This window comes from Musca autumnalis, unplaced genomic scaffold (assembly GCF_047663935.1).
Source record: "Musca autumnalis isolate F117 unplaced genomic scaffold, ASM4766393v1 scaffold_3, whole genome shotgun sequence".
Taxonomy (NCBI): Eukaryota; Metazoa; Arthropoda; class Insecta; order Diptera; family Muscidae; genus Musca; species Musca autumnalis.
In genome coordinates, this window is record NW_027411866.1 from 226858482 (window position 1) to 226881120 (window position 22639).

A 22639-nucleotide genomic window follows, 5' to 3' on the forward strand; every position below is an offset into this window, starting at 1 on the left:
TATAGGCTTTGTACAAAAAACTATGAGTTTTATTTGTTGTTGTTATTTCAATTTTAACAAAATTTGTCACTTTTTTCTCAGTCTTAATTACAATAAGATGTGTTTAAACTGGAAAAGGATCTTATTTTGGAAATCATTCCTTTCGATAAATATCGTGCCTAACAGGCGCTGCAAACGGGACCACAAGGAGCACCTACGGTAAAAATGTCAAAACGATCCTCGATATAACCGCAAACTGAACTTATACGAACATTTGAATTTGAATTTTTGTAAGGGAGTTTTTCGGATAGTTCATTTTCGAACATGATTTAAGTTTAATAGAAATATTACAATTACAAGGGAATGGATCAATGTCAGTAACTTCCTTCGATTGATATGGTGCTCCCCAGTCGTTCTAGCTGGTCACCGTAGAATATTTTATAGCCCAAAATAAGCCAGACCTGAAATATCAGAACTATCCTCGACAGCCCTTAAAATTCATTAAACACGCCCCGGAAAAAATGAAACCTGGAAACCAAGGGAAAAAATTCGAATCGATCTTCTAGAAATTCAGAAGCCCCAGAAGGTCTTCCTGTAGAATAGAGTTGTGCCAAAGGAACTATATGGAACTATCTCGTTCACTTCGCTGTTCCAATGGTCCACATTTTTTCTTTGAATAAACTGCGTATACTTAGTATCACACGTTATATTTCATGATGTTACCCATACGTTTTGGAACTAGTACAAGGAACTAGGAACTAGATTACCCAATTCTACTGTAGAAGCCCTCGAAGGACTATTTGTAGAAGCCCCCAGAAGGTCTTCATACAGAAGTCCCAGAAGGTTTTCTTATGACATTCTTACAGAAGCCTGAGAAGGTCTTTTTATAAAATCTCCAGAGGGTCTATAATAGAATTCGCAGAAGGTATTTTTTATAGAAGCCCCAGAAGGTATTTTTATAAAAGTCTCTGGAGGTCTTCTTTTTATAAGCTCCAGAAGGTCTTAATGTAGAAGTCTCAGAAGATATTTTTTTGTAAAAGTCCCGGAACGTCTTCATACAAAAATCTCAGAAGGTTTTCTTATAGAAGCCTCAGGTCTTTTTATAAAAGCTCCAGAAGGTCTTCTTATAGAAGTCTCGAAAGATCTGTGTATAAAAGTCTGAGAAGGTCTTCTTGCAGACGTCTCAGAAGGCCGGAAACCCGGGAAGATATTTTTTATAAAAGCCCCAGAAGGTATTTTTTACAGAATTCCCAAAAGTTATAGAAGCCCAAGAAAGTCTTCTTATAGAACCCTCAGAAGGTCTTCTTATAGAGGGCTCAAAAGGTCTTCTTATAGACGTCCCAGAAGGTATTCTTCATGAAGACCTGGAAGGTCTTCTTATGGAAATCCCAGTAGGTCTTCTCATAAAAGCCCCAGAAGTTATCAAAGTCCTAGAAGCTCTTCTTGTAGAAACCCCAGAATGTCTTCTTATAAAAGCCAAGGAAGGTCTTCATAGAGAAGTTTCAGAACGTTTTTTTTATAGAAGCCAAAGAAGGATTTTTTACAGAAGCCTCATATGGTCTTGTTATGTAAGCTCCAGAAGATCTTAGAGCAGCCCCGGAAGGTCTTCATATAAAAGTGTCAGTAATTATTTTTTATAGAAGCACTAGAAGGTCTTCTTATAAAAGCCCTAGAAGTTATTCTTATAGAAGCCCCAGAAAGTCTTCTTAAAGATCGTCTGGAAGGTGTTATTAAAGAAGGCCTGGAAAGTCTTTTTATAGGGACTTCTGAAGTTCTTCTTATAGAGGCTTCTGAAGTTCTTCTTATAGAAGCCCCAAAAGGCCTCTTTATAGAAGTCCCGAAAGGTCTTCTTATAGAAGCATGAATAGGTTTTTTTTATAGAAGCCCCCAGAAGGCCTTCTTATAAAAGGCCCAGAAGGTATTTTGTATAGAAGTCCCAGAAGGTCTTCTTATAGGAGCCTTATTAGGTATTCTTGTAGAAGGCCCGCAAGGTCTTCATATCGAACTCTCCGATGATATTTATTATAGGAGTCCCAGATGGTCTTCATATAGAAGTCTCAGAACGCCTTCTTATAGAAGGCCCAGAAGGTGTTCTTGTAGAAATTCCTGAAGGTCTCAAACTAGTAGAAGTCCCATGTCTTCTTATATAAGCTCCAAAAGAGCTTCTTATATAAGCCCCTGAAGTTCTTCTTATAGAAGCTCCGAAAAGTCTTTTTTACAGAAGCTCCAGAAGATCATATAGTAGTTATTTTTTTATAGAAGACCAAGAAGGTATTTTTGTAGAATCCCCGAAAGGTATTCATATAGTCTTAGACGTTCTTCGTGCAGACGTCTCAGAAGGTATTTTTAAAGAAGCCTCAGAAGGTCATCTTAAAGAAGATCGGAGGGGGTTCATATAGAAGTCTCAAAAGGTATTTTTCATAAAAGCACCAGAAGATCTTTTTTATAGAAGTGCCAGAAGATCTTCTTATAGAAACCCCAAAATGTCTTCTTATTGAAGTCCCAGAAGGTCTTCTTGTAGAAGCCCTAGATGGTCTTCTTATAGAATTCTCAGAAGGCCTTCGTGCAGACGTCTCAGAAGGTCTTTTCAAAGAAGTTCTTCGTATGAAAATCCCAGAAGGTCTTCTTATAGAAGCCCAAAATGTCTTCGTATAAAAGTTCATGAAGTCTCATCCCAATAGAAGTCCCTTACCTTCTTATAGAAACCTCAGAAGGCCTTCTTATAGAAGCTCGGAAGGTCTTCATATAGAAGTCTCAGAAGGTCTTTTTTTACAAAAGCCCCAGAAGCACTTTTTTTAAGAATTACCAGAAGTTCTTTTTATAGAAGCCCCAAAAAGTCTCCTTATAGAAGCCACAGAGGGTATTTTTTTTAGAAACTCCGGAAGGTCATTTTTTGTAGAAGTCCCTTTTTTGTAGAAGTATAAGAAGGTCTTTTTTATAGAAGATCCAGAAGTTACTCTTATAGAAGCCCCAAAAAGTCGTCTTATAGAATTCCCAGAATGTCTTCTTACATATATAAGGGTCAGAAGTTTTTCTTATAGAAGCCCGAAAATGTCTTCTTGTAGAAGCCCCAGAAGCTCTTTTTTTATAGAAGCCCCAGAAGATTCTTATAGAAGTCTATAAAGGTCTTTTTATAGATGCCCCAGAGGGTCTTCTTAAAGAAGGCCTGCTTATAAAAGGCCTGGAAGGACTTCTCACAGAACCTGCCGAAGGTGTTTTTTATAGAAGTCCAAGAAGGTCTTCTTACAGAAGTCCAGAAGATCTTCTTACAGAAGTCCAGGAAATATTTTTGTAGAAGCCCCAGATGGTGTTGTTATAGAAGCCGCGAAATGTCTCTTTAAAGATGTCCCAGAAGGTCTTCTTATAGACGCCCAATTAACTCTTCATATATCTTTTCGAGTTATCTGGTTCCGGTTTCTCTGCGACCAGATTAAAAAAAACGTCTCAGAAGGTATTTTTTATGGAAACACCAGAATTTATTCCTTTAGAAGTTTCTGGGGCTTCTAGAGGAATAAATTCTGGGAAGGCGTGGAAGGTCTTCTTATACACGCAAAACAAAAAACGGCCTCTCTAACATATGTCCCAAACATATTTTGCAGCAAACATATATATGTTTGCAACAGTCCCAAACATAATATATGTTTGGGTCTGCAACAAATATATGTTTGGGTGGAAACAAATATATGTTTGGGTGCAAACATATATATGTTTGGGTGCAAAGATATTTATGTTTGGGTGCAAAGATATATATGTTTGGGTGCAAACAATGATATGTTTGGGTGGAAACAATTTTATGTTTGGGTGCAAAAAAATACAAACCCAAAAGGCACAAAACAAACACATGCACCAGTGGGCGCATACTGAGAGCAAGGGAGCGTAAAGTTCAATGTAAAACACTTTGAAATGTGTGCTCAATTGCTCTCAGTAAGAACTCACTGGCTTCTCTATAGTATACACACAAATGTTGAGGTTGTTTATTAAAAGGCATAAGAACAACAAACACATAGGTACATACAAAATTACAAAGAAATACATAACACACTTAAATAAAAGAAAAACTGATTGAAATAATTTGTAAATAGTCACACTTTTAAAAAGGAAAAATATATAGGAACGTAGTTGAACGCTTCTCCTTAGTTGTGAAATAAAACAAATTGTCCTCATAGTTGAAATCATCAGCGGGGAATCGGCATCTAGAATCAAATGATTATGTAATGTAATAAAAAAATATGGATATGCCATATTTCAAATATACATAAGTATGTATGTACTTACCAATATTAAATGCGATTTCTTCCTTGTCCAATAAAATAATTCCAATCAACTTTCCGATTCAATTATAAAATGTATTGGGCATTTAATTTACTAAAAGGCACAATTTCTTTAAGAAAACACAAAACACTGATTTATTCACTCACTTTACCGTCTTGACTATACAAAGGCATCTAAAACACTGAAGAAAGAAAGAAAGAAAGAAACACACGTATACATGCCACCAAAGCCCCCTTCTTCGTTTTTACGTCTTCTACAATACACACAACTCTTCATTATAAAACAGCATTCCACAGCCGCGAGAGCACTGTTATTACTTTCGTTGACGAACATCCTCTCTCCACCCATGAAAAAAATGTTCTAACATAAAAAATATGTTTTACCCAAACATATCAAATTGAGATATGTTACAAAATGTTGCAAACATATATTTTTTTGGACCCAAACATATTATTTTTTTTTTCCTTTATTACTCCTCTTGGGAGCATAGGGCTTCTACAAGATGTTTCCACTTATTTCTATCATTACAATATGTTTTTAATTCATCAAAGGATATATTAAGTTTCTTGATGTCTGTGAGGATTGTTCGTCGCCATGTTGTTATCGGCCTGCCTCGCCTTCTACTGCCTTGGGGGTTCCATTCAAGAGCTTCTCTGCATATACTTTGTGGCGGTTTGCGTAGAGTGTGTCCGATCCATGACCACTTTTTCTTCATAATTTGTATATTTATTGGCGTCTCGTTTGTTTTCCTCCATAGATCAGCGTTGGAGATTGTATTTGGCCAAAATATTCTGCATATTCTTCGTAAAAATTTATTGATCTGGGTTTGAATTTTTTGATTAATTGCATTAGTTGTTAGCCACGTTTCACTTCCGTATAATAGCGTCGGTTTGACGCATGCATTGAAAATATGCAATTTAGTTTGAAGGGATATCTGCGTTGAACGCCATATATGGTTTAATCTACCAAAGACTGAGCGAGCTTTCCCTAACTTGTATTGGACGTCGTCATATATGCCGCCATTGTCCGACATTATACACCCCAGATAGCAAAAGGAGGTCACCCATTCAATTTCTCCTTGTCCGTTTACAAGAAATTTATTGGTATTGTTGTGGTTGATATGCATGGCTTTAGTTTTTTTGATGTTGACTGTTAAACCGGCTTGTGCTGACAACTTCACTATCTCGTCCAGTTTGGATTGCATATCACTGTGTCTATGAGACATAAGACATATGTCATCGGCGAAATCAAGATCTTCGAGGTGGTTTTGAAGATTCCAAACTATCCCCCTTTTCTTTTTACTAATTTCACCCATTATGTTGTCTAGTGTGACGGCGAAGAGTAGAGGTGATAATGGGCAGCCTTGTTTCACTCCAGCGTTAGTGGAAAAGGTTTCGCTGTACGTTGTGCCATGTCGAACCCTTAGCGTCGAACCCTTATTAAGTTGACAATTTTAGGGGGTACTCCTTTGGCTTCCAGTGCTGTCCATATTACGCTTCGGCGGATGGAGTCAAATGCCTTCTGGAAATCAATAAATACCAGGTAGAGTGGAGAGCGCCATTCGATTGACTGGTCTATGATAATTCGAAGCGTGTTAGCTTGGTCTACGCAACTGCGGTGGGGACGGAACCCAGCTTGTTCGTCTCGTAGAGTTCTTTCTATTTCCTGGAGCCTTATGTTTATTATGACTGCAATTAGTTTGTATATTGTATTAAGTAATGTTATTCCTCTCCAGTTATTGCAGTCAGTTAGGTTGCCATTTTTTGGCAATTTTATAATAATCCCCGTTTTCTAACTTTCTGGGAGTTGTTCCTGTTGCCAGGTTTCCACTATGAATGGGAGGAGGATTTCAGCTGAAACTAGTGGGTCGACTTGGAGAATTTCGGATGGTATGCCATCGTCTCCGGGTGCTTTGTTTCGTTTCATGACTTTTATTGCTGTTGCGATTTCGCCAACACAGGGCGGATCGATGTTTATAGCTTCTGTCGCCGATGGTGATTGATATGTATTACCAGTTGCGACTTCACTTTCCTCATTTGGATTTATGTTGCTGGTTGTTTCGAAATGTTCCTTCCAACGCTGGGTTTGTTGTTCAGTTGATGTCAAAAGTTGTCCATTGACATCCATAATAGGTTTGTTTTGATTAAAGTTTTGTTTTCCTAGTCGTCCTATGATTTGGAATAGTTGACGCATATTATTTGATCCTGCGGCTTTCTCTGCTTCGTCTGCGAGGGATTCCAGATATTTTCTCTTGTCAGCGCGAGCAGAGCGTTTAACTGCTTTGGCTATTGCTCTATATTCAGCCCTTAGGCCGTTGTCTACGTTGCTCTGCATTTTGAGGATGTTTCGCCTTTGAATAAGATTCCAAGTATTGTCGCTTATCCAAATTTTACGTTCATTTTTATTTGCGTATCCTAGATTTGCTTCTGCTATATTGTTTATGGATTTACAAGTTTCTTCCCACCCTATGCGTTGGTCCGCACTCAGCATTTCTCTCATTGAGTCCGCAATATCTTTTTTCTTCCATTCACTAGAAAGCATTTTTAGGTCATATCGTTTGGTTGTTGCTTGTTTATTGTGCTGTTTATACAATTTGTTTAATTTGAGTTTTATGAGAGCTAGTACTAGTTCATGATCGGAGTCTATGTCTGCGCCGCGTTTAGTGCGCACATCAATTAAGGATGATTTCCAACGTTGGCGTATGCAAATGTGGTCTATTTGGTTTTTGGTGTAGCCACTTGGCGATGTCCACGTATATTTGTGTATATCTTTGTGGGGAAATAGTGAGCCTCCGATAACTAGGTTAAATTCCTGACAGAATCCAACAAAACGCTCACCGTTGTCGTTTCTACTTCCCATGCCATGTTTGCCCATTATATTTTTTGCGTCGTCATTATTTGCACCAATTTTTGCATTAAAATCACCTGACAGGATCAGGACGTCACTTTGTGGTACTTTATTCATTACCGCTGTTAGTTCATTATAAAAAGTGTCTTTCGTGGTATCATCCGCATCTTCAGTAGGCGCATAACATTGAACGATCGTTATGGATTTCTTTATAGAACTGTAGAATCGTGCGGTTATAATCCTTTCATTAATGGGTTCCCAGTTTCTTAACGCCTTTTTAGTTTGTTTTGAAATCATGATTCCTACACCCCTCTCACATCGGCCTTTATTTCCGCTGAACAATATTATGTTGCCATTTGATGATAAGTGTTCGCCCTTATCGCACCATCTCATTTCACTTATTTCTAATATATCCAATTTGTATTTTGCAAACTGTGCCTCTAGTTGCGCAACTCTTGATGTTTCCCTTAGCGTCCTTACAAACATATTATGTTTGGATCCAAACATATATTTGTTTGCAACCGGTCCCAAACATATATTTATTTGGATCCAAACATATTTCTAACATAAATTTTTCTTATAGAAGTATCAGAAATTATTTTTATATAAGGCCCAAAAGGTCTTATTATAGAAGCCTCAGAAGGTCTTCTTATAGAAGAAACGCGAGGTATTTTTAAAGAAGTCCCATAAGGTCTTCTTATAAAGTGTATAAAGTCTTCTTACAAAAGCTCAATAAAGTCTTCGTATATCTCTTCGAGTTATCTTCTGCAACCTTGAGCGGCGGCTGTGTGCTGCGTATTGTGTGGTCCGGGCGTGTGTTGGGGTACCGTTCGATCAATTCGGGCCCAATATGAATTGCTGCATCATCCGGATCTCAACTGGGCTGAAACCACTAGTGTTTGCCTTGGCAGCAGGTGTTCTTCTGCTGCGATGGATGGGGGATGGTCTCGGAGTACGCCATTCACACTGTACCTTTGTACTGGCTGCGCAACTGCATCAATATGCATGGTATTCTGCCTAATAGGCTCGTTGAGGTTCTTGTTTATACCTTTGTACCTCTCTCTCTAGATTTTGAAGATCTCTACTGACGTTCCTGGGCAGCAGGTGTTCTTCTGCTGCGAGGGATGGGGGATGATCCCCGAGTACTGCATTGTACTGCCTGCGCAACTGCAGGTGATTTAACTAGAGGCTCTCTTTTGTACCTTTGGACCTCTCTCCTTCTAGATCATGAAGACCTCTCCTAACTTGCCTCGGTGGGGAAAGTCTTCCCACTAGATGTGGCAGAAATGCTCACGACGGTAACACCCGAGCAGGTACTACATGGACATGATCTTGTTGTTCTGATGCACAGGTAAAATCTTCGTCACCTCATGAGAATAGTCCACTCGCGTCATGAAGAGTCACCCAGTTGCAGTTGCTCAGGACAACATTGTGACAGGTTTGAACATTCTTCCACAGCGTAGCGCTAACATTTACTACACTGGCTCCGCATAGCTCACCACAGACCGGGGTCAACAAGGTTTCTGCCGGACGATGACAAGAGAACTTCGTTCCTACAACAAAATGTGGTTTGCGCGACGAATTAAACATGCTGTCGAACGTTCGACCCACAATTTACTTAAGCTTGTGCCAATGTTGCATTGCTCCAGGTGGTCTAGCCACTTTTTCCGCTTATGCTCCCCTTCTAGAGTCTTCAGGGGTTGTACGACAAAGAAAGTTTTGTATAATTTCGGGTAATTCGGAAAATTCTTTCAGCTATCCCATGATCTGAACCCTTACCAATCAACTTTCCCATGGTTTAGAAAAGTACAACGTTCTGTGGTTAAGAAGTCGTGTGGCATTTTAACGAAGACAATGATTGAAAGATGGTCTGCCCGGTGCCACAATGGCAATATCTTCTTGTCCTCGTAGGAGCGTCCTTATTCACCGTGCAAAATGTGGAACAATCAATTTGCTCGGCTGACAAGCGTCATTGTCTACTGTGGAATCCCAAAGCTCATGAAGAACATTGAAGTCCACTAGCACCAGTCGGTCATAGCAATTTAAAATCGAACTAATATCAGGCATATAACGCAGGGGACACCTATTAAGGAACTCTACTAAGACAGTCCCACACTTTACTGCTACCCCCGTATATGGGTCAATAGAGTACCCTCAGGCCAGATAGGACTGTTCTGGACAAACTGGTGTATAAGTAAGGCAAGTCCCCCCTCCTCCGCATTTTGTACGATACTTTCGCAAAATGTTTTAAACATCGCATTACAACGGAGACCGTTGCAATTCAACTGCAGGAACGAGGCATTTCCGAGGCTCTAAACAAAAACAAGTGGTTTCAGTTGCAGTGTTTGTTGTTGTTGGGGGGTGGGGCTTAGGGTGTGTCTCATATTCTGACGACGATGAGCCAACATACTCCTACCGCAGTAGTCCTGGACGCGGCTATGATCAGAGTAGCCTCGGAAGTTCACCCATTCCCTACATCCATTACATTACAGAACAGATCCATGGTCTATTTGTAATTCAGCTTAATTTTAGTTTTGTTGTTTTAAATTCAAAACATAGAATATCAAAAAGCTTTTAGCACGTCAAACATCATAGAACATCAGTTGTATATATCTTTTTGTTTTTGAAGAAGATACGCTCTAGTTGTTGTTGTTTCCTCTTTTCATCTTTGTTTTGAATTTGTTATCAGCTTCCGTGATGCTCCAACTCAACTACATATGTACATACATAAGTAACAACAAAAACAATACCAGTACCCACCGAAATTGCTCCCACTTCTTGATGAAACTCATAAATACTATTTAGAAATTCAAAATTACAAAACAAACAAATTCTGCATTCGAAAAGTTTGATGACGTTGTATGCCACTGTCGTTGTTGTTGCTGTCGTTGCAATTGTTTTGATATGAACAAAAAAACACGAAACATGAAATTCATTCTCTTTTTCTTTTGGTAACTAACTTGTACTTAAATATTCTGAAGTTCTCTGCAAAGTTGTCTTTAGGAATTTTGTAGTTTGTCTTTGTCTGTGAGATGTGCAAACAAGAAGAACATTTCTTTCGGAAAAATAATTTCTTTGTCCGGCTAGTACAGTAAAACCTGGACTAAACTGCATTTTTGTCATTATTTAAAGATTCTATAGATTATAACTCCTGATGCCTTTTTACCTATTTCAGCTCAATTTATCTTCTTGTAATTATTTTTTATCCAATATTACTTACGTTTTCAAAGCACTGTGCTTTCTAGTGTGCTATATGCAAATTTTGTCTCCATGTTCTCTTCACTCCATGGTTGTTATTGTTTTGGTTTTATAAGACAAAACAATGTCAAAGGAATCATCTAATAAACAATCAAAACAAATAAAAAATTACGTGTCTGTAAAAAGCGGGTCGTAGACATCGCAAGCACTGAGAAATAAGGTGAACTCAACAAAGACGACGACGTTCTGATTGTTATCAGTTTGGTTGTCTGTACAAAGACACGGGGACATTTTTCCAAACAGATGTCAAAAACAACGCACAAATGATAACAGTTGACAGACAATGAAACATCTTCTTGCTAAAAATTCGGGAGACTAATGGAAGGAAATGTATGTAAATTTTCCCGAAAACTCAACGTGACATATTTTTATGGGTTTTCAGGAAAGAAATGATGGGAAATAAATATAATAAATAATGTATCCTATACACTGTGGGGGATACTTCTATGAAAAGGGGATTCATTGGTATTCTACTGGAAGAAGACATACGGGTCTTCCGTGAGAATAAGATCTACAGTTCTTACTAATTTTCTTTGAAAAGATATACCGGTATACTATAAGGACATTACTGGTCTTCTATAGGAAGCCATAATGGTCCTCAATAAGAAGACCAAGTGGTCTTCTATAAAAAGACCTAGTGGTCTTCTATAAGAAGACCTAGTGGTCTTCTATAAGAAGACCTAGTGGTCTTCTATAAGAAGACCTAGTGGTCTCCTATAACACTATGCAACACTGAAAATGCAAACAACTTCTAGTATGAATTTTTATGAATTTTTATGAATGAATGAATGAATTTTTATTTTTATTGTCCTGTCAGATCCAGTTCGGAATTTATGGCCTCATCTAAACCGGGCTGAATCTACACTTTTTTGCATTTATTAGGCCTTTATCTCAGAAACGAATAGGAATTTGGCCTTGCTGTCTTTAGCAATATTGTAGACCTAAACCAGAAGAACTAATCTTTTGAAAAAAATCACATAAGAAAAACTCCATTTAGGGCATCAAAATCTATAAAATATAGAAAATTTTACAAATTGCTGAAATTCTGGTCAGTATCGGCTAAACTATTGCGAGTTGAACCAAGTAACAATTTGCAAAAATCTTCCAAATGAAGTTCTCAACAATTCTTTAGAACATTCTGAAACTCCAAAATGCTTACTTCATGTTGTTGCAGCGGTATTTTGCATCATATATTTTACAACACGTATTTCAAACACAGTTCACACCAACAGCTTATTCTCGCATTTCGCATTTTACTACGTTATTGAATTTTTTATTAAATCGTCGTTGAAAAATGTTCTGAAAACAACGGCATGGAGGCATTTTACAAAAATTAACGGTTTTGGAGATACGGTGTGAAATGTATAAAAATTGTGGAATTTTTGCATATATTTTGAAATTTGGGGCAATAAATTTAGTTTTTCGAGTTCATTATTTCTCCAGATATTTTATTCTTGTCCTTATCTACAAATTTGCTTCAGAGGTCAGAAGAAGATTCGCATTGAATTTCGAATTCGAATTTCTTTAAAAACTCAATATTTAATGTTTAGATGGGGCCATAAAATCCGAGCTGGATCTGACACAACAAAACCCAACTAGGCTTTCTTGTCGTTTGGGTCTGTACTTTCAAAAAATCCTCAGTTCGAATTGTTTGCACAAGATCACCTAGAAAACCTAGTGGTCTTCTATAAGAAGACCTAGAGGTCTTCTATAAGAAGACCTAGTGGACTTCTATAAGAAGACCTAGTGGACTTCTATACGAAGACATAGTGGACTTCTATAAGAAGACCTAGTGGTCTTCTATAAGAGGACCTAGTGGTATTCTATAAAAACAACTAAAAAAGTATCAGTCGGCTTTGCCGACAGAGATATACCCTCAGCCTGTGCAAATTGACTTATGTATTTAGGGGGTTTCAAAATGTTGGTCGCATGAACCGACAAAAATGTTGATTAGGATTAAAGTTCAAAAATTTTGCAAAAAAGGTACTTAAAGGAATGGACCGACATAGACCATGGGGGTGCCATACGGGGTTTTTCCACCCTTCGGGCTGTTTTCTCAAACTGTATGGACTTGTCCCTGAAACAACTTTTACCATCGTAATTGAGGCAGCGAATGTAGGTTGCTTCAACAAAAATCAAAGTGATTCAATAGCAGGTCGTAAAGTGAACTTATCCAAAATTTTGTGTGGGAGGTACAAATATAGTCCATATTCGAACCTGATCTATATCTGGTACATATTATGAGAATGTGTAAAGTATGGACCAAATCGGTCACTCCCATCAAGAGTTATCGTGCGGACAATTTTTCCGAATATTTTTGAACTTTTGTGGGGTAGGTACCTGAAGGAGTGGACCGATATGGCTTATCTACGAACTTAAAGTTAGTTTGGAAACAATATTACGAAGGCCATATTTGGGCCGGAATCGGCATTTCCGTTCGAGAATTATCTTGCGCTTCCACCCATAAGCATGGTGTCATAGGGTTTGTTTTTCAACTTTCAGGCTATTTTTTCAGGAAGTATGGACTTGCCCCTGAGGAAACTTGTACCTTCGTATAGTGGACAGTGAATACAAGATGTTACAACAAAAACCAAGGCGATTCGAGAGCAGGTCCTAAACTGAACTTTTCCGAAATGTTGTGTGGGGCGTACTCGAGGGAGTTTACCGATTGAGTCCATATTGGAACCTCATCTAGGTCTGGTAGAAATTTCATAATGTGCAAAGTATGGACCAAATCGGTCACTCCCTTCAACAGTTATCGTACGCACAAATTTTCCGAACATTTACGAACTTTTGTGGGGGAGGTACCGGAAGGAGTGGACCGATATAATCCATCATCGAACTTGAACTAAGTTTGGACAAAATATTACGAAAGCCAAAGTTTGGACCGAATCGGCAGATCCGTTCGAGAGTTATCTTGCGCTCCAACCACTACGCACGGTGTCATAGGGTTTTTGTAACTTTCAGGCTATTTCTCAGGAAGTATGGACTTGCCGCTAATGAAACTTACAGCGTCGTATAGAGGACAGCGAATACAACTTTCGTAAACAAAAATCAAAGCGATTCGAGACCAGGTCCTAAGCTGAACTTTCCCGAAATTTTGTGTGGGAGCAACCCGAAGGATTGGACCGATTGAGTCCATATTGGAACCTCATCGAAGTTTGGTAGAAATTACACGATGTACAAAGTATAGACCAAATCGGTTATTCCCTACAGGAGTTATCGTGCGCACAAGTTTTGCGACAATTTTTGAACATTTGTGGGGGAGGTACCTGAAGGAGTGGACCTATATGGCCCATCTTCGAACTTAAATCGAATCTGGACAAAATATTTCGATACCCAAAATTTGAACCGAATCGATTGATCCGTTCGAGAGTTATCGTGCGCACCAGCCAGCCAGACGGACAGACAGACGGACGGACATTGCTAGATCTACTCAAAATTGTCTGAAACGGATATCGTACAAACATACTTGGGATCTAAAACCATTATTTCGATGAGGCACATTTTTGGTCGTATCAAAGTGTAAATACCCTCTTTAGCCTAAAGACTGAGGGTATAAAAACTTACTGGTCTTTTATAAGAAGATTACTGGAGTTCTATAGGTAGACTGGTCTTCAATAAGAAGACCTACTGACCTTCTATAATAAGACCTACCGGTCTTCTATAAGAAGACCTAGTGGTCTTCTATAGGAAGAACTAATGGTCTTCTTTAAGAAGACCTAATGGTCTTCTATAAGAAGAGCTAGTGGTCTTCTATAAAAAGACCTAGTGGTCTTCTGTAAGAAGCCATAATGGTTCCAATAAGAAGACTTACCGGTCTTCTATAAGAAGACTTACCGGTCTTCTATAAGAAGACCTAATGGTCTTCTACAAGAAGACATAATGTAATTCTATAAAAAAAAACTTACTGCTCTTTTATAAGAAGATTACTGGAGTCCTATAAGTAGACTGGTCTTCAATAAGAAGACCTAACGGTCTTCTATAATAAGACCTACCGGTCTTCTATAAGAAGACCTAGTGGTCTTCTATAAAAAGACCTAGTGGTCTTCCATAAGAAGCCATAATGGTCCTCAATAAGAAGACCTAGTGGTCTTCTATAAGAAGACATAGTAGTCTTCTATAAGAAGACCTAGTGGTCTTCTTTAAGAAGGCCTAGTGGTCTTCTATAAGAAGACCTACTGGCCTTCTATAAGAAGACCTACTGGTCTTCTATAAGAAGGTCTACTGGTATTCTATATAAGAGGAGTACGTATTCCTCTTCTATAAGAAGATCTCCTGACCTTTTAAAAGAAGACCTGCTCGTTTTTTTGATAAGAACCTTGTATATTTTGTCCCAATTTTGATCAAGTTCGAAAATTTCCACGAAGCAACAATTTTAACACATATATCGGATTGTAGGGATTTTTTGCACCTGGTTGTTCTCGCTGCCTAGGGTAAGTTAATACTTTCTGAGATAATGGCCCTGCCGGCCCAATATGAAGGGAGTGATGAGCACGATAATGAATGCTCTGAAACTTAGCACATCGTAAAATTTCATCCAAACGTAGAAAGACATCCGAAATACTCGCTCGAAATCGAGTAGAGAGTGAAACTCATTCAAATTTAAGCTGGAGTACTCCTGCGAGTAGAGAAAAGTATAACAAGAATAAGAGCGCATATGATTTGTCGTTTTCTAGTCAGAGTAAAATCGTCGAAATCGAGCAAATTGTTGTTGTTTTATTTGCCGAGATACAAATCTATGGTTGTTGACATCCCTGCTTAAACAGTGGTTTTTATACGTGAAAATTCACCACCAACTTGACATCTATGTTTATTTGTTATTGTGAATATTTTCCCAATCCACAGCTGCAAAGTAAACTAGAAAAAATGCGTTGAAAGCAGAGCTCCGATTTGCTCGTTTTTACTCGCGAGTGAAAAATACCTGCGAGTGGGAGTACTCGATAGGAAGAGTTTTACAAGAACTTTACTCTCCACTCTTTTGTTTTGTTTGGGAGCACTCGCGAGTACTCTTAGTTTAAAAATAAGAGTGCGTGTGAAAATACTCGAAATAGAGTACGAGTTTACTCGAAGAGTAAAATCGAGTTAAAAACTATTTTTTGCCGTTTGTGTGTTGTTGCGTGTGTAGTAGCGAACAGGTTTCGATATTCCTGTGTACTGAATATGGAATGAGCAAGTTGTTCGGAGGTCCAGAGGAGGTTGTTCTGAAGTTCGGAGGAGGGGGTTGTTCCGCAGTTTGAAGGAGGGTGGTCGGAGGTTCAGAAAAAGGAGTTCGGTGTTCCGAACAACCTCCGACCAACCTCCTCCGAACTTCGAAACAACCTCCTCTGGACCTCCGACCACCCTTCTCCGAACTTCGGAACAACCTCCTCTGAACCTTCGACCACCCTCCTCCGAACTTCGGAACAACCTCCTTTGGACCTCCGACCACTCCCTTCCGAACATCGGAACAACCTCCTCTGGACCTCCGACCACCCTCCTCCGAACTTCGGAAGAACCTCCTCTGGACCTCCGACCACCCTCTACCGAACTTCGGAACAACCTCCTCTGGACCTCCGAACAACTTGATCTTGCCATATTCAGTCCACAGGAACATCAAAACCTGTTCGGTACTACACACACAACAATACACAAAAAGCAAAAAAATATTTTTTAACTCGATTTTATTCTTCGAGTAAACTCGTACTCTATTCGGGCATTTTCACTCCCACTCGTTTTTTCTTGCAAATCTCGTTCCCTTCAAGTAGTCGTTCTCGCAAACACTTTTCACTCGCGAGTAAAAACGAGCAAATCTGAAATATGCTTCTCCAGTGTCGAGTAAAAATTTATTTTTTTCTATTCGATTTATTTTTTCTATTCGCGCGAGTACTTCCGCTCGAACTCGCTCGAATTTCACTCGCGAGTAGAATTCGAGCGAGCATTTCGGAGGTCTGGTTGAAAGCACCAGTAGTTTCTACAAAAGACGTGTACACGAGGATCCGCTGGTGTCGCTGCAAGATACTATTAATTGTTGTTAATACAACAACACATGGATGTTTATATGTTTTTTCGCTATTATTTTTTTTAGTAATTTTTTTAATGGATAATTTTACAACTTGTTTGTATTTTTTTGTAAACTGCGATTTATTGGTTTTCGGGGGCAAGTCCATACTTCAGTACTTAAGTACTCGAAATCTCTAAGAACTCCGGTGACCAATTAAAATGGCTGGTGGGCATCGAAAGAAGTGACTAACATTCGTCCAACCGTTGCGCATCGTAATATTTCTCTTACATTTAAATCAAGTTCGAAAATGTAGTAGGTACTCCTTCCGGTAGCTCTTTCGAAAAAGTTCTCAAATTTCGTCTAAGTGCAATTATGGGCTGTTTGAGGATTATTTTGAAATGTTTATCGAATGTAGTCCTCGAGATGCTGATTACAGTGCCTTTTTAGGAGGGCTTCAAAAAACCCCTTCTATGCCTCAATGTGGCTCTAAACTGTGTTCCGTTGTAATGTGTAAATATTCAAACAGACTGCGACTAGACCACACAAATGCTACGCAAAAATCACAATTTTTGGCGATCTAATTCCACTGTGTAACCTTGACCATTTATTTTTTTAAGTATCCAATAAATCTCTCAGTGATAATAACTTTACCAATAGATTAGTAACTCTTAAATGCGTTTCACGACACATTACTTTCCTTTTTACTCGGTTGTTTGTGGCGTAGGATTGTATCCGTCGGCGACAAGCACTCATTTATAATTCTATGTATTAATCTAGCAAAACTTGTTTGCATATTCTCAGTCCACCACCCATCATCCCATATACTACCGATTACTAATGCCTTCCTCTCTGTGACTCAAGTATTGCAAATTTGCATACTTGGAGAGAAAAAACAACATTGTTTACTTAAGAGAAGGAGATAGTAAATATCAAGTGACATCAAGCACTATCGCACATCTCTCTCATTGACTTCAAATTCATTTTGGAGAGCGTTTAATCAAATATTCCGATGAACGAACACAGTAGTGGATGGTTGAATGATATTTGACGTGACGTGTTGGCCATAAAGGAGAAGCTGGTGATGATAACAGCAATTGCTGATAAGATATTGATAATCAGTTACAAACAATAACAACAACAACAGTGTATGTGTGAAAAATGGACAGCAGACGAAATTCGCATTGGGGGCCATGGCAAATATTTATTTTTTTTTAATTCTTCTCTCTCCCCATTGAATTTAAATAACAAATATTGAAAAATCGTTGTCGTCTTAAAACAACACAAACAGCGACGGCAACAACAGCAACAGCTAAATAGACAAATAATATTAATATTATGAAGAAAAACGTCTGATTTTTGTTTTTTTTTTTTTTTCTTGAAAAGAATTAATATTTTTTTCTTCACATGTAAATTCGTTCTGGGCTTGCATCTCAACAAACGGTTCAGTTGTAAAGTGACGTTCGATCGTAACCAACGTTGGGGGCTCATAAGAAAAAAAGAAGCAAGCAAAAAAATATTAAGTGATTATAAAATAATAAAAACCTGAAAAAAACAGCAACACCACCAGTTAAGCAATATTAAATATTGCAAGCAACAAAAGTGACATAATTTTGAGATAAACCAGTTCAATTCGTATCATAAAAATATAAAAAAGAGTTGCAATTTTGTGCGCCAGTTATCTCGTTTTTTATTTTAAAACACCCACGTATTTCTTTTGGATTTGATTTTTTTCTTCTGTCGTCACAATGCCCGAAATTTCGCAAGATGCTTTTGAAATTCGTAATCCCGGTTTGTTACCCATAACACAAACTGAGTTACGTTCTCGTTCAAATTCTTTAGCTAAAAAACCATCAAGTCCAACAACAACAACTGTAACCGCCACCGCTATAAGTGAGAAATTTCGTGATCGTACCGCAACTATTGGCGAAAACGATATGGACCAGTCAATTATCAATGGGCTATCAGCATTAGATGGCTCCCATCGTTATAAACGTGAATTGGATCACAGGTAATGTTTTGTTTTGTTTATTTTTTTTTTTATTTGCATTTAGGTGTCAGATCGCTAGTAAATAAAGTGTGAAAAAGTATATTAAATATTGTGAAATTATATTATTAATCGTTATGTGGGAGGGTTACAAACTGCTTCCGAGAATTAAGCTGTAACTATGTTTATCGGCGCATAAATGGCGACGATTAAAAAATAAAATAAGATATACAATATGAAATATAAAATATGAAATATTAAATATTAGATGGTTAGGTTAGGTTGAAAAGAGGGGCTATATAAGAATCGCCACATGCCCGTATGGACATACACGTAAGCCAGGATAGGTCTGTTGTGCGCTCTAATTGAGGAAGCATGAGGGGAATAAATTTTTTATTGCTTAATTTATTAAAAGAAAATAAATTTATCAGTTAAGAAATTCTGTGCCATTGACATAATCTCTTAACTAATTTTGTGAAGGTGTGCTTGTAGCCCTAGGTGTCCTGTATGGATGCCTGTCAGTCTACTAATGTCCTTTTTACCCATTAAAAGGAGTTCCTTTGTTTTATCCTCGTCTGGGATTCCCCAGAGGATTTTTGTATTTTTCCCTTTCTCTTCAGTGTTCCAGAGGGATATAAGGGCGTTTTCTGGCCATGCCTTTAACTCTAGACGCGCCGCTTTTAAAGTCTTAGCATTATCTAGGCTTGTCGTAGTTTGCTCCCTGACTTGCCTTGCCAAGGAGTTAGCTATCTCGTTATCCCTAATCCCTTTATGTCCTGGTACCCATATAATGTTAACCAATGTTCACCGTCTTGCTTGTTATTGCTTTAATTGCTGCTTTACTGTCCGTTAGGATGTTTACAGTGATTGGCCTTGTGTTAGCTTTAAACCAGTTCAGACACTCTGTGATCGCTCGGATTTCGGCCTGTAGGATCGTATTATGATCCGGCAGTCGAAGGGAGATTCTAGTTTCCTGGTCTTCGATATATAGACCCAGACCCGTTCATCCCCCTAGAACGACCCCATCTGTGAACCCACAGCTTCCAGTTGGCATCCGTTCCAGGGTTCCATGGATCCACATGTCCCTGTCCGGTATTAAAATTTCACACAAGGCGGATTCAATTGTTTCAGGTATACGGTCTGATACAATATGATCTATTGACTCACCCGTTGTAACCTGTAATATGCTTTGGTGGTATGTTTGGTGGTCTCTTACGATCCACTCCCTCATCGACTTAAGTCTTATAGCTGCGATGTCTGCCTCATACCTTACCTGAATTTCTATTGGGTGGACAAATAAAATTGTCTCTAAAGCCCTAGTTGGTGTAGTTCTCATTGTCCCGCTAATACTTAAGCAGCACGTTCTTTGGACTTTTTGCAGTACTTTTACGTTGCATTTCTTGTCCGTAGCTGTCCACCATACCACAAAAGCGTAAGTTAGAATCGGTCTAATTACGCTTCTGTATAACCAGTGTGTCATCCTAGGATTGAAATCCCATTTTGAGCCTATAGCCCTTCTGCAAGTTGAGCAACATCTGTGGGCTTTATTAGCCCTTTCCTGAATATGGTCTTTCCATTTAAGTTTCCTGTCTACAATTACTCCCAGGTACCTCTCGGTCTAGCCCAGTTGTATACTATTTTTAGAGCCGTTTCGGCCCTTCTACAGAGTATATTTGGATTCTTTCCTCTAAGAAGTATTATAACGTCGTCTGCATAGCAGATGGGTTCAAATCCCTCGTCGGTTAAGATCCTTAGTAGACTTTTTATGGTGGTAACCCATAGGAGAGGTGATAGTATTCCGCCCTGTGGTCATGGGAAGAACTTGGTCTCTTTTTGTTACGTCTTGTAGCGCGCAGCTTATCCATATATTCCTTAGCAAGGCCCGGTTTACATGAAACTCGTCTAAGGAGTGAATTAGCGTTTCGGTGCTGACGTTGTTGAACGCTCCTTCGATGTCGATGCAAACTGCAATTTTGTACATCTTCATCTCGATGGTTCTCTCTATATGGTGTACTACCTCATGTAATGCGGTTTCCACTGATCTACCTTTTACGTATGCATGTTGTTTGTATTTGAGCATATCGTTAGAGATGTTACTCTTTATCATGGTGTCGACCGTCCGTTCCATTGTTTTGAGTAAGAATGAAGTTAAACTTATCGGACGATAAGATTTTGGTATTGCATAACTTGACTTGCCGGGCTTGGGAATGAATACTACCCTTGCCTCTTGCCAGGCCAATGGAGTATACGCAAAGTTTAAGCAAGAATTGAAAATCTCGACCAAATTGGACGAAATGTAGTCCACTTCCCTTTGAAGTAAGGCTGGGAAAATAGGGTCTGGTCCCGCTGCTTTGTATGTTGAGAAGCTCATTATTGCTTCTTTAATCATCAAGTTGTCGATTTTTGGTGCTTCTTCTGATGCATAAGCTATCTCCATCGGTGCCCTCTTTGCCTTTGTTACGAATTTCCCCTGTTATCCAGGGTTTTTTGTAAGCAGAATTCCTCTCTCGAAGTGGACAACTTTCTTCGAAAGACCTTACTAGAGCCTCTGTTAGTTTATTGACATTTCTATCTATATCTTCTTTACTTAGGCAAACCTCAACTTCTTGCCCTAGTCTATCTTTAACTTGTTTTCCGAATTTAGTCCAATTAGTTTTGAATTTTTTCGGAAAGTTATCGGATTCGGCGGTGGCCTTGATATTTTAAACCTAATATACCTATTGTCAGAGAAGAAGTGTTCCTTTGAAACCCTCCACTCATGTACCTCGTTTATTAGATTTTCTGAACATATTGTTAAATCTAATACCTCCCTAAATCTGTTAACAAAGGTTGGTGTATTTCCTATGTAAAGGGTTATCAGGTAGTTAGTATTCAAAAATTCTAGAAGGGCTTGACCCCTCTTGTTAGTGTTAGTACTACCCCACGAAATGTTGTGGGAGTTAGCATCGCTACCTACTAATACTTCGTTACCTGTTTGTTTGATTTTCCTCACCAGTTGCTGCAGCTCCGACGAAGGTGGTAATGTCGGCAAGTCGAACGGCAGGTAAATTGATGCTAGGTATATATTACCATTCCCTTGCTTCAACACTGTGGCGTCCGCGGTTGACAACTCTGGGGAGAAAAGAAAGCATACGTTTTTTGGCATATAATACAGGTCCTCGGTCGGTTTTCTGTATTAGGGTAAAAGAGTTGGTAATTAATGTGGTTTAGTCCGGAAACCTTGTTCTTTACGGTCCAAGGTTCCTGGATTAAACCGATGTGTATGTTACCTTTGTTTATTTTATCCATCAGGGCTTGAGTTGCCGTTTCGCTCCGATGGTGGTTTATCTGGATGACGTCAATCATGAGTCATACAGTAAGCGGGCTTCTTGGGATTGGTGGGCATCCTCTTCTTATTCCCCGACTCGTCCCCTTCCAACTTTAAAGGTGGCTGCATTACATATGTAATACGCCTTGCCCTTTGTCTTTGTAAGACTGGGTAGTGAGAGGTCGTCAATTCCAACCACAAGGAGAGTGCCATCCTCTTTCTGCTCTCTGTGGACTTCCCACCTCTTCACTTCCAAGGTCTCATTTTGCTTGCCAAATACCTCGAGCATGCGTTCTGCCTCGAACTTGCAGCCATACCCTTTGACGTAAACCGTCGCTTTAGTCAGGTGTGGTATCTCGTCCTTCCTCACCAGCTTCAATTTGCCGCCTTCCCAAGGAGTTGTCACACTGTTGATCACTTCCTCGAGAGCGGCCGGGTTCGCGTGCGGTCCCAAGTGGTATACTAAGAGATCCCCTTTGAGCTCGATGCTAACAATTTTTATTGGCCCCTGACCATATTTTCGATGGCCTGCTGGTGTTCTTTAGGTAATCTGCCGGACCCTCTACTGGTATCGATCACTGCATAGGACATCTCGTCCCTGTAGTTCTTCCTGGCCACCTTGGCGTAAGTAGATGGCGGCTCCGAACCAGTCTCTGCGCCCATCTTCCTCTTCTGGAAGGCCCTGGGCTTCTTATCAGAGCCCTTGGAACTTCCAGAGGATTCCGCGGTCGCGCTCAACTTCTTCGTGTCCGAGCACTCCTTTTCGCCCTCCGCCGAAGGATTCTTTGGACAGTCTCCCTCGCGTGGGTTTTGAGAGGAATTGCTTAGGGTATTTGATGGTGGGAAGCTCATTTTCTTCTTACTTGCTTTGGCGGTATTTCCTTCCTCTGGAGGTCTGATCCTCTTCGCCGCTTCAGAAGAAGTGGAGGGATTGCTGATCGCTTTTGGGGCGGCCCGCTGTTCTTTATTTAGCTGTGGCTGGATCCTCCTGTACCTACGTCTCTGGGCT

The 22639-nt window shown here is 39.3% G+C and overlaps 1 protein-coding gene across 9 annotated transcripts in view; it reads left to right on the top strand.

Moving 5' to 3' along the window:
- The window catches only part of Nt5b (5' nucleotidase B), a 178055-nt gene that overhangs the window by 44958 nt on the left and 110458 nt on the right, over positions 1–22639 (top strand). For 3 of the 9 annotated variants that reach the window (XM_073977047.1, XM_073977054.1, XM_073977055.1), the window contains exon 2: positions 18179–18347. The exons of 5 other annotated variants lie outside the window; for them this stretch is intronic. In XM_073977047.1, the coding sequence (XP_073833148.1) occupies positions 18179–18347 (169 nt within the window). Of the gene's footprint in view, positions 1–17360; positions 18348–22639 lie in introns of those variants that run through there. One more of the 9 variants, XM_073977046.1, reaches the window with a different exon arrangement.